The sequence below is a fragment of the Malaclemys terrapin genome, chromosome 1 (genome assembly GCF_027887155.1).
Source record: "Malaclemys terrapin pileata isolate rMalTer1 chromosome 1, rMalTer1.hap1, whole genome shotgun sequence".
In the NCBI taxonomy this organism is placed as follows: domain Eukaryota; kingdom Metazoa; phylum Chordata; order Testudines; family Emydidae; genus Malaclemys; species Malaclemys terrapin.
This window is the reverse complement of record NC_071505.1, coordinates 336,094,810-336,108,077: the sequence shown is the minus strand read 5'-3', so window position 1 is coordinate 336,108,077 and position 13,268 is coordinate 336,094,810. Positions and strand designations below refer to the sequence as shown.

Below are 13,268 nucleotides of genomic sequence, written 5' to 3'. Positions count from 1 at the left end.
AAAAGACAAAATTTATGTTTGTGATTGCTCTTCTGAGTTATTGGACCTCAAAGGTTTTATTTACTATTTTTAAAAATGTGTTTAGGATCCAATATCAGTCACAGATCGCATGGACTTACACATTTAAATAAACTATCTGGAAAGCAGTTTCTCCTTCACTTACCTGCCCAGACTTCAGTTCTGGGTTATGTTTTCCCTGCAGCCATTGTTGACCTCACTAACATACTGTTTCATGTGTTAGCGACAGCATCACCCACTAGGGCAGGGAGAACATGAATCAAGAAAGAAATCATTTTGGGACAGATGAGTGGAAGGAGAAGGAGCTGATTTTACAGTAACTTGGTTTAAAATGTAACGGTCTGATTTTCAGAGAAGCTGGATGCCCACGGTTCCCACGAAGGGGAGCCCAGCACCTCTGAAAATTAGACCATGCACGGATTTGGAATTTTTATCCCTAAGTATGGACCCTGCGCTTTACAAAACACAGAAAAATAAAGATGGTCCTTACTCCAAAGAGCTCATAATCCAAACTGCCCTTGCTTTGCTTCTTTATAATTTATAGCGAAGGCATAGAAGTGTTTCAGTCTGATTTTTTTCCCTTGCTTGCTTTTTCATTAGAACTTCACATCTGGAAGATTTACGAAATGCTGCAGAACTAATGACATAATGACATCACAAGGGCTAAGAAAGTGAAAGTAGAGTAATTGAAAGGGAAAGGGATTTTAGTCAGATTTTAAAGCCATTGGGGTTTTCGTTGACTTGTTTTAACATCTAACTAACTTCAATGCCTAAATAACTTTTTGGATAAAGTCTTTGTTAGACAACACCCCTGTATCTTCAATGAAGGTGTTAGGCTCTGATTTAAGATATTTAAGCATGTTCATAGGTGCCGACTCCATGGGTACTCTGGCACTGGCTCTGCACCCACTGGCAGCCAAGCTCCCCTCACCGCCCCCCCCACCTTCTCCTACCCTCCCACCCCCCGAGCGCACCACGTCCCCGCTCCTCCACTTACCTCCCAGTGCTTCCCGCCCGGCCACTGCCAAACAGCTGTTTGGCAGCGTTAGCACGCTCCAGGAGGGAGGGGGAGGAGCGGGAATGCGACGTGCTCAGGGGAGGAGGCGGGGCCGGGGTGGGGATTTGGGGAAGGAGGGAAAAGGGGCAGGGAGGGGGTGGAGTTGGGGTGGAGACTTTGGGGAAGGGGTTGGAATGGGGGCAGGGCAGTGGTGGGGCCTCATGGAAGGGGTGGAGTTGGGGCAGCGCCGGGGACAGAGGGGGGTCAGCACCCATGGGAAAGAGGGAAAGTCGGTGCCTATGACCATGTTCATAGCTTTTAGCATGTGAATAAACCCCTGACTTCAATAGTACTACTCACATGCTTTGAGATAAGCATGTGGTTAAGTACCATCCTGAATACCTTAAGGGCTTTTCTACACTATAGCTTACATAGATGTAACTTACGTCGCTCAGCTGTGTGATCCTCTCCCCCGAGTGACATAAGTTACATTGACTTAAAACGGTGTCTACACTGTGCTATGTTGACAGAAGACACTCTCCCACTGACATTGCTTCTGCCTCTCATTGAGGTGTAGTAATTACATGGACGGGAGACATAGCGCGCCTTCACCAGATGTGCTACATCGGCACAGATGCATCGGTGCAACTGTGCCAATGTAGCGCGGCAGTGAAGACAAGCCCTAAAGTGCCCCTGAAACACCCGAATAAATCCTCAAGAAAAACCAAGGAAGTCCAGATTTGGTGCAGGTGATATTTCTAAAGAGAAAAAAAAAAGCAGATTTTTTTTTTTAATTAATTAAAAAACTTTCCGACCTTCTTCATAGATCACAGCGAAGCAAAAAAGAGCTCAGCCACATTTTAAAAAAACCCTTAGCAGGGCACCGTAAAGACTTGTTTTTTCATCCATGATCATCATTTGGATGTATCTTAGACTCTGCTTAGTGAATGTAGTTATGAAAAAAAGGTTACTCAAGTCCACAGGGCACGGGGAGAGCATTTTAAAAGCTCCAGACGTGTAAGGTGTTTATTCTGCAACTCAAGTGGGGCGTCAACTTCCCAGACTTATTGTAACTTGGCTTTTAAAAGCCTAATGGGTAACTCACGCCCTGGCTTGCCAGCTAGCTGAACAGCATTTGTGCATCGATGAGGACATTTTTAACAGTCAATTAGCATTTGGCAAGCCCTGCTACTAGAAGGGAAAAGCTCACTTCGCACAAGGCTGAGCACTAAAGAGGGCGAAAGAAGGAAGGGATAAATGTAAAAAAAATTATGTTCAACAACTGTTGGAAAACTAGGAATGGTTTATTTATAGAAACAACTCTGCTTCTGTCACTGGTGAGCAGAGCTGCTAGGAGCCCTGGACTCTAATGAGCTTTGGTCAGGCATGTTAGCCTGCAGGGAAAAAAGCTTGCTTCTCCTGTGGACGTGAAACCCAAGCCAGAAGGGAAGGCATCGATCTAATGTCAGATTCAAGCAGCTGTGAAAACACAGAGGCTTGCATTGTACGGCAAGAGACACCGCCACTCAACAGCTACTGTTTCTCGAGTTACATGGCTTAGCCTTGAAGCGTATGAATATAGAGCATTTTGGAGCCCGCGGCAGCAAACCTCTCCACCTGGGATGATAGAGTTGGGTAACGGAGCTCGTGCTAGTACTCTAAAAATAGCTGTGTAGACAGTGCTTTTAAGTTGCAGCTCAGGCTCTGATGCTTGGGAGGGGGGCAGGCTGGGAGGCTTGCTCCCGCAGGCTTCAAAATGCTGTGTAGACATACCCCAAGTTGCCTAGATGAAAAAAAAAACCCAGCAGTGAAATAAAAATTAGTATCAGCAAAATTCTCTTCAGGATGAAAGCCCTAAATAATGCTTTCAGGTGGGCTGCTGATCTCAGGGATGGGTGGGTGCGACACAGAGGCTCCCTGGCAAAGTGCCCCCTGTTCTTTGCAAACAGCTCTCACCTCAGACTCGACAAACTCACTACACCAAACACATGTGTTGTGGGATACTTATCCATAAAGAGTAGCATGTAAGGTATCTACAGAACGCTTGTAACTGGTCAAGATTCATAATCATTGTGAGATGTATGTGCAGGTAATATTTAAAGCATAATGTAATTATGCTGAAAGTATACTTTATGGACGTGGAGTAAAAGTGAGTCACCAGGGGATAAAATATCTCAGCAATAGCCCATCCTAGCAGGAGGGAGTTGTTACCCCACCTTGGTTAGCCAGTGATGTAATGCAAGCCTCAATTGTCTAGCCTTGCCCCATCCCAAGCCTTTCAATGGAAAACCATCAGCGAAAACTGCAAACAGTCAAAACCACTTGCGGAAAAAAAAGGAACATTACAGCAGCCAGAGAATCACCCTGCCTAGGAGTAAGACAGAAGACTGTTTCAGTATAGCACAGTGGGGAAAGGCACTCTGTGTCCTTTCACCTTGGGGAGCAGCAACATTCCCATGAAAAATTGGATCCTGGTTCCTATGAAGCCAGCCAACTCTGCAACAGACTGAACTTGGGGGAGGCGGGCGGAGAACCTACTTAATTAGCTAGGAAAGGTACCTATGGACAAGGGTAGACTCAACTTCGCATTATATGATTTGGTTTTGTATTGTAACCACTTGTTTCCACCATTCTCTCTTGTTTCCTGTTAATGCTCTTTCTTAACCAAACCTATTTTTGTTTTATTCAGTGCTCACAAGTGCTGTGTGATTTTACAGGAGTGGTGGTTTAAGGTCAAACTGGTAAACTGGGTACCCTGCTCCTTTGGCACAGAGGATCTGGGATTTCTGTGAGTAGCCAGTGTCAGGGTCTGGATACCACAGGGGAATGATTCAAAGGATTTGGGGACTGTAGTGCACCTCTTGTTAAACCTGCAAGGCAAAGACTGGGCTGGCACAGCCCAGAGGAGGGTGGTGGAGTGACTGAAAGGCTGGTGGTGTTAGAGAGCTGACACCCAGCCACCATGGGAAAGGCGACCTCTTGCTAGAGGCAGAGGGTAACAAGGTGACTCACAGTCCTGGGTGCCCTGAGAACTGTCACAATGGACTTTCTTCCATTTGCAAAAAGTCATATTACTATATGGACTTATTGTTTTGGTTATCTTAGAAAGATACCCAATGGACAGTCCAGGAGACTGACGTCCTCTCTTTCTCCCAGAACAGGCTCTGCAGAGATAGCAGCAGTGCACTGAGATCATCCAACACATTTCACCAACATCTATAAGATGGTAACAATTGCTGGTCACGACCAGTGTGATCCAGCAATCTAGTGGTGAAAAGATTTATTTTAAAATACATTTTATAATCCATTACCAGGCCCCTGAGCCCTCCGGTTCTTCTATTACAGGGGTGGGCAAACTTTTTGGCCCGAGGGCCACATCGGGGAATAGAAATTGTATGGCGGGCCATGAATGTTCCCAAAATTGGGGTTGGGGTGTGGGAGGGGGTGTGGGCTCTGGGGTGGGATGGGGGATCAGAGGTTTGGGGTGCAGGAGGGTGCTCCGGACTGGGATCAAGTGGTTTGAAGAGCGGGAGGGGGATCAGGGCCAGGGAGGGGGTTGGGGCGTGGGGAGAGGCTCAGGGGGTGCAGGCTCCAAGCGGTGCTTACCTCAATCGGCTCCCAGAAGCAGTGGCATGTCCCTTCTCCAGCTCCTACGTGGAGGCATGGCCAGGCGGCTCTGCCACTCTGCCCCGTCTGCAGGCACCGCCCCTGCAGCTCCCATTGGAGCGCGTAGGAGCCAGAGCGGGGCTATGCCACAGCTTCCAGGAGCCGTGTGGTGCGGCCCCCAACCCAGCGCTCCGGCCAGAGCGGGACCGAGCCACATGGTGCGGCTCGCGGGCCGGCTTAAAACAACTCGTGAGCTGGATCCGGCCCGTGGGTCGTGTTTTGTCCACCCCGTTCTATTAGCTTTGGGTCACAGAAAAGTCAGATATACAATAGTACATTCTGAAAACTGTCTGTTTATCCTTATGCCTTGAGATCTGAAAGATACATGTATCATGATAAATAGTTTGAGAACACATATGGGTCTTTAATTTATTCTCATTTTCTGGGGTTATTTAATGCAATTTAAACTGGGATGAAGTCTTGGATCCACTGAAAACAATGGGAGTTTTGCCATTGACTTCAATGGGGCCAGGATTTCACCCCTGGAGTTTACAGTTGACTGCTGTGACAACAGGGTGAAATCCACTTATAGTAAACCAGAATATAGTGAAACTATTTACAGCGAAGTAGAATTCAAGTCCTAATTTGTTACAGTTCATTGCAATTTGAAAATTGGAATTCCAGTTATAATGAAATTCATTTTAGGCCTTCTCTATACAAAAAAGTTGCACTGATTTAATTAGATCAGTTTAGAAACCAATTTAGTTAAATAGGCACGATTCCCTTGTGTGAACCTTCGTATTTTGAGACCACAAGGGGGTTGCACTGATTTAACAAAATTGGATTCTAAACTGATTCAGTCAAATTGGCGCAAATTGCTTGTGTAGACAATGTCTCAGGCTAAAATTGTTCTGTTGAAAAGATTATTAGAAGAGGGTCCCGCTGTTGTAACATATTGAAGTATAGAACAGCAATTGTAATAGCAATAATGCTTTCCATTTTGAAAGCACATCACATGTAGTATTTAATCCACAAATACCCCAGCGAGGCAGGAAGGAAGTGTTACCTTCATTTTACAGGCAGGTTAACTGTGGCATAGGGAGATTAAGGGATGTATATAAAAGCTACGTACTAGATCAGCAGCAGAGCTGTGACTAAAGCTCAGGACTTCTTGACTCTCACTCCCACCTTTAGACTATGGTACCTTCAATATTTCAAGTGATTTTATAAATAGCCCTTGTACCATATCAGTGAATAATTAACTACACCTCTACCCCGATATAACAGGAATTCAGATATAACGTGGTAAAGCAGCGCTCTGGGGGAGGGGGAGGGGCGGAAGGGGCTGCGGGCTCCGGCGGATCAAAGCAAGTTTGATATAACACGGTTTCACCTATAACGCGGTAAGAGTTTTTGGCTCCTGAGGACAGCATTATATCGGGGTAGAGGTGTAATTTTTTGTTCTTTAAAGGAAGAATGCTTTCATCTATTCGTACACTACCTCCCTCCAGTGCACGCAGATGTAGTGTTGTGCCTGATCATGCAAGAAAATAGATGAGTGAATGTCAAAGACAATATTTTGGGGCCAATTATAGTCTCATTCTCATGTTTCAAGCTACTCAGTAATGTAATCAGACTATTTGTTGAATATCATGTTCTGAAAGGTTGTTAGCACAAAGCACCAGACCTGAACGACAGTACCACATAAGCAGAACATAATGAGGGGAAATCATAAGGAAGTATGCACGAATGCAAGAGCTATCTAACTCCTCCCGTTCTGGGACTGGGGGTCTCCAGCAGTTATTGATAGGAATGCTAGCCTGGTGCTGGGACTTATACTCTATGTTCAGGCACTGCTGATCGCTGCCTTTTTATCACTTTAACTGAATATAGTACTAGTGATCAGTGCTGGATTTACAGCCCTTGGCAGTGAGCTCCTGGGAGCGGCTCTATCCGATGCCAGCTGGCAATGTTTCCCTAGGAACCATTAGCTAACTGGGAATTGGTGGAGCACACTGGCGCATTGGCCACACCTCTCCCTGCCCCGCTACACTGGGGTTGGGCAGGAGGTGATGTAAGAGCCAGTATGTCTAGCTTTACATGAGCTGAGAACTCCCCTCCACCCGGGACATTCTCTGCTGGTGAGATAAGATGCCTGAGTGGTGCAAAGGGTCCAGATGGTGGCAGAGAGTGTGGCTGTGAGTGAGCACAGGACAGAAACGCTGGTTCACCTATCCTTTCTAGGGGTAGTCCCTGTAGAAAATTAGTGAAGCACAGCCTGGGGTTGTATGGAAGAAGCTTGCTCTGCTGTGCTGCCTGTACTGTACCTGTTCTGTAGAGGGTAAAAGTGATGTCTGTCCAGAGGGCCTGTACAAGCCCTATGGAACACTAGCCTCCTTATTTGCTTATAAGCCCCCATGGTGGATCAGGGCCCTGACAATAGGTGGAGACCAACAGACAGAGCACAAGGAAACAATGAGATAATGCCGGTCAGCAGGAAAAACAGGGAGTTTCAGCACATCAGCTGCCTACCTACGGTTTGGTTTTTTGGAGGCATTATTATTTTTCCTTGTGTAGGCTTATGCCAGCCCTTTACACCGCAGTGAATTTGACCTCTAGGGCCTGATTCTGATCTCACTTGCACCAGTGCAAATCAGGAATTGTTCCACTGAGGGTATGGCTCCACCACAGTGGCTATAGTGCCACAGCTATGCGGCTACAGCTGTGTGCTGCTGTCACGCTGTTGTGCAGATGCTGTGTCCAGTTTTGGGCCCCACACTACAAGAAGGATGTGGAAAAATTGGAAAGAGTCCAGCAGAGGGCAACAAAAATGATTAGGAGTCTGGAGCACATGACTTATGAGGAGAGGCTGAGGGAACTGGGATTGTTTAGTCTCCAGAAGAGAAGAATGAGGGGGGATTTGATAGCAGCCTTCAACTACCTGAAGGGGGGTTCCAAAGAGGATGGAGCTCGGCTGTTCTCAGTGGTGGCAGATGACAGAACAAGGAGCAATGGTCTCAAGTTGCAGTGGGGGAGGTCTAGGTTGGATATTAGGAAACACTATTTCACTAGGAGGGTGATGAAGCACTGGAATGCGTTACCTAGGGAGGTGGTGGAGTCTCCTTCCTTGGAGGTTTTTAAGGCCTGGCTTGACAAAGCCTTGGCTGGGATGATTTAGTTGGGAATTGGTCCTGCTTTGAGCAGAGGGTTGGACTAGATGACCTCTTGAGGTCCCTTCCAACCCTGATATTCTATGATTCTATGATTCCTACATCAATGGAAGTGGTTTTTCCACCTATCCGAGAGGCGGTAGCTTGGTCAATGGAATTCTTCCCTCAACCTAACTACACCTCTACCCTGATATAACACGACCTGATATAACACGAATTCGGATATAACGCAGTAAAGCAGCGCTCCGGGGGGGGCAGGGCTGCGCGCTCCAGCGGATCAAAGCAAGTTCAATATAACGTGGTTTCACCTATAACGTGCTAAGATTTTTTGGCTCCCAAGGGCAGCGTTATATCGGGGTAGAGATGTATGTCTACGGTGGGGTTAGGTTGACATAACTAAATTGCACAGGGTGTGATATTTTTCACAGTCCTGAGCGATGTAGCTAGATTGACCTACATTTTAGGTGTAGACCAAGCCTGAGATTAATGGAATTACACCACAGTGTAAATGTGAGAGATTCTGTATCTGTCTCTAAACCATAAGACTTGTGAAAGCACCAGCTTCTCTTATAAGGTATGCTCATTTAACTGAGATAATCCATTTTCCATGGAAATGTACCTATTACTCAAATTCTACTGTTGTATTTTCCAGTAGATGAAACATTAATGAGAACAGATCTTGAAAAGTTTCAGTGGTTCAGTAGGCACCAAGTCCCATGGGAACACGCCAAGACTACATAAAGCACACATCTCTAGCAAGTGTTCATCTCCTTCATTATCACCCTGTTGGCTATTCTAGCCAGGTCAATCCAAATCCTTAATGCTAGTGTCAGATTGGAGAGCTGTTAAAATCAGCAAAGCCGGGTCATCCTCTCCAAAGTGCTAGGGTTAATCACCATTAGCTAGAGTATGTGCAGCTCCATCAGTCAGAAACTTACTCCTTATATTTAGAAGAGAGCCAATTAGCATTGAGAGACAAAAGATTGCCCAATTCACAGTGATTTTGTTATGGTTCAGTGGAACTGTTCAAATTTTAACCACTTGCCTTTAACAATACTGTATCTTACAGGTTTAATGATTTTTGCCCAATAATGTCTATATAAAGCAATAAAGAATATGCAGTTTGGGGCAGGAACCATCATTTCTTTATATGCGTGGACAACACCTACCACAACTGAGCCCCAGTGCTTCTATGCACTTCTGTAATAATATCAGTATCAATATTAACAATTAACTAGTGTCTTCACGCTGCATCAGACATGACTGTGTCTTTGCTAGGATAGTCTCTCTCCAGTGCTGGCTCCATGATTTGCAGCTCTGGGTACTTACATACTGTAAAATGTATAGCAGAAACCATACCTGCCATCTTGCCTGCTGATTGTGTATCCAAAAAAAGGATTGTTGACAAAGCTGATGTTCACTCCAACTAGAGGGGTTCCATCTGATGTTATGACCTGACCTCGAATCACACACGCATGGCTGCATGAAGGAAAGAAATGATAGGAAATGGTGAATCGTGTCAAAGATGGGGGAGTGATCCCCGACTTACCCTGCTGTGAATGCCTGCACACCAGGATACCTAATACCATATGCAATAAAATTCATACGCCAAATCATGCCCCCAGATGGAGGCACATAGCTCTTGCTGACTTGGGTGTTGTGCACACACATCTGAGAGCAGAATTTGGCTTCACCTTTTTTCTACTCTTGTCATAGTCAACCACTGGCAAATATACTGTTCTCTGTTATCTTCTCCTGAACAGCACATGATACACTGAGATGGCTATAGCTCACTCAGCTTCACAGTGCCTTGACAGTACTGGTCTGATTAAGGACAAAACATGTTTTAGAACAGAGGAGGATGGAAATGTACCAAATACTGCATGGGCAGGTTTATGGGAATTAAGTCCTCTGATGATCAAAGAGATGCGCTGGCCTTGATGATCCAGGTCTTCCATATTCCATAAGGAAGTGTTATTGCTTTGAAGAAAATATGACGACAAATTTGCCAGAATCAGATGTGTTCCTTATAGAACGTTACAGCAATTGAGCATGCAAACAACAGAACAGTATCTAATAGTGTCAGATCTCAGTGTCTATCTCAAGGTACTTATTTTTCTGAGTGATAACAACATAATAGGACGTGTGATTTTTGCAGGCAATGTCATGCTAGCCAGCAGAGACTGGAAACCAATGTTCCTACTGCTTTAGGACCAGACCCCCTGCTGGTGTAAATCACCAGAGCTCAATTTATAATCCATCTATTTGTAGTAAGAGAATTCAGTGGAGCCACATGGATTTACAGTTGCTGAAGATCTGGCCTTCAATGCCTAGGAAAGTACTTACATGATCTCTTATTACCATGGAACACCACAGAGTCCACAAGTTATTGCCTCAGGGGTGCATCAACACAGCAAAGCTTGTATGGCACAGCGAGAACCAATATTTGTAGCAAGTAAGGATTTCACTGGATATTTATTCCATGACATAGAAGATAGACTTTTTAGTTGTCATGCCATCCAGTTATAGCAGAACTCTCCATTGATTTAAGGAGAGATTTTCGTACAAATGTTGATGGCAGAGTATGACTCAAAAGTTGGCATTTAGGTAAACAGAAACAAAAGCTCAAAGTTCAACTCCAATATCTACTCACTTGATTCCCATGTTCCCCTTGGTCAGTCCCAGAGAAAACAAGATACAATGCACCGTTTTTTTATTTCACTTATATTAGTTTTACTCTGGTGTAGCTCCAATGACTTCAACAGAATTACTCCCAATTCACACAGATGTGGAAGGAGGAGCAATCCTATCAATAAACCAATAATAATTTCTGTATTCCATTGCACCTTCCAGCCAAGGATCAAAAAGCACTGTATTCACAATTCAGCTCTGTGACATCCGAGGACACTGGGTAAATGACCATCCCTGTTTGACAGATGGGGAAATGAAGACACAGAGGACCAAATTCACCCTCTTGTAACCCCACTGAAGTTGACAGAACACCACCAGGAAAGTATTTGGCTCACAGTAGTCAAGTTTGTGGACCCATCCAGGGGCAGTACCCATAACTTCCATTCTGAGTCCTCAACATTATCCACAAAACCATTCTTCTCATCTTCTTCAGTGAGAGCTGAAGGAGAGTCTGAAATGGTCACCAAGTCCTTGAGCCTTCTGATCATCCTTACATTTTGTGGAAGGATAAGCATCACTGTGGACTCCTCTTCTGAAGCCCAAGAAATTCTTGCTATTGGGAACAATGGACTCGGCAGGCTGAATTACCATTACCTATTCAAACCAACACTAAAAGCATTACTGATGGCTGCTTGCTCATTTGAAAGTGGTTGCGCTGAAATACAAATAAAGCACATTTTTATGAGATAATGGAGAAGGGTTGCTACCTTCTTCCATTGCCTCCCCACAAACTACAAGCAAAGAAAAAAAAAGAGACTAAATGTTGTAGATGCCTTAATTGGTGCCCTAGGCAAAAGATAACTAACAATTATGATGGTAACTCTCCCAGAGTCTAAGCAGATGAAAGCCTGTGAGTAAAGTTGTAGCCAACACACTGGACTAGATCCTCAGCTGGTGTAAACAGAACTTTGCTGCTTTGCACCAGCTGAGGATCTGGCCCATAGCTTTCATGAGTTCATGGGCACCCGGGACTGCAGGGATAAAGAACAGCCATACAGTTACAGGCACAATAAAAATATGCAAAAGAACTCCCTCTAAAGCGGAAACTCTAACAAACACATCTGCACTTCTAGCTTCCATTGAGTGACCCCCTCCCTTTCTCAATAACTCTTCTAGTTGTCATGCTCAGCTTCTTTGCTCCATATTTCTTTGCTTGCCGATTTGGACTAAGACAGCCCATCTTCAGAGACAAGTAACTCTTAGGAAAGCCTACCTGGCCCCCAGGAATCCCCGTGAGGGCTATAACGACTCCTTTACTCCCAGAGGGTAGTTCTTCTCAGATCATAGTCATAAAAAGAAGCTGGGGCAGTGTGCGTACAAATATCTGAACTTAATTAAAGCAGGATGGAGATGAGAAAGATACTGAATCCCAGATTTTGCCTGATCAGATCCTCAAATTTTCTACTTCCCCAGTTGATAAAATTTGCCCCATTTGGGAAAAACAATTAACGCTGTGCTTTGTAAGCAGCTGGCCTCTCCAGTGTCATCGTGTCCTTTCTGGAGGCAAAATCGACTACCCACAATGCACTCAGCCCCCCAGGAACCTGGTTAATGCTAATTTAGTCAGCCATTTCCTTCAGAAGACCTTGGTCTAAATGCAATTACACTGCAAACACGTTAAGTGGTACTGCAAAGACTCTCAGCCCTGCTCGGAAGGTCTCCCAATATATTTACATAAAATTATCTCTCATGTTAATAGGGAAGATTTATTCCATCAGTCTAGTTTGGCCAGCACTGAAGATGTTTTCTGCAGTTGAGCAAAATTGAATGTCTCTTTGCTGTAGACTTGTCTTTCCAATGAATTATTAACATATTTCATCCACTGGCTGAACTATTTTTTTTCAGGCTGCGTTTACATGTGGCTGTGCAGATCCCTTGTTTTACAATAACCAGTTCTCCAGTCTGTTTTTTAATTAGCCTTTCCCAACCCCTCTGGTCTTTTATTTTTCTATAGAGGTTTCCCTATAATTAGGGAACACTAAATCATTGCCGAATTGCTACCATGTGGCTTGCTAGATGGCAAGTCTGAGGCAAAGTAATTTTAGACCATTGCTTTGTGAAGTAATTTGTAATCACTAGAAGATTAAGTTAATGTCCACCTGTCCCCCTGGGTATGATCTAGGGCCCAGTGCCATCAAAAGTAGAGACACATTCACTCTCCCCTTCCACAGCTATAGAGAGAGTACTGTTTTCTTTAGTAAGACCTGTATTTATATGCGGGGTGGGTGGGAATCCAAGTATGCCAATAGTTATAAAATACTAGAAATCAAAGGAAAAATCCCAACTAGGTCATTTAATCCATCTTCATGCCAAGAAAGATTGCTCCCTACAGTATGTTTCCTAGCTCTTTGTCTGGTTTAATGTTAAACATCTCAGGCAGTGGGATTTCCAAAGCTTTATTATTAATAATTATTTGTTTAGTGCTGGAAATATGCTTGGCATTGTACAGTAGACAAAATAAAGACATTCCTTTTCCTGAAAGACTTCCTTGGGAAATTTTACCATAGTCTAACATGGTCTAATCTGGTGCTTGTTGAAACTGATGGAAATACTCTCATTGACTTAAAACAGACATTGGATGAGGCTCATAGATTTCACCATTAGGAATTATTTTCTGGTCTTCATGCTAATTTTTCCTTTTCTTAGTGTTACCCCATTACTCCTAGTCACAATCCATTGTATCACAACCCCAGCTCCTTTTTTCCTGGAAGTTGAAAGGCTTCAAATACGTTTGGATGATTAACATGACCTCCCCACCTCCTCAGCCATGTTTTGGCCATGTTATT

The 13,268-nt window shown here is 44.4% G+C and overlaps 1 protein-coding gene across 3 annotated transcripts in view; it reads right to left on the bottom strand.

The window, feature by feature from the left end:
• Window positions 1-13,268, bottom strand: part of TENM4 (teneurin transmembrane protein 4) — a 752,323-nt gene that overhangs the window by 77,791 nt on the left and 661,264 nt on the right. For all 3 annotated transcript variants that reach the window (XM_054015769.1, XM_054015770.1, XM_054015771.1), the window contains one exon: window positions 9,151-9,270. In XM_054015769.1, the coding sequence (XP_053871744.1) occupies window positions 9,151-9,270 (120 nt within the window). The remainder of the gene's footprint in view (window positions 1-9,150; window positions 9,271-13,268) is intronic.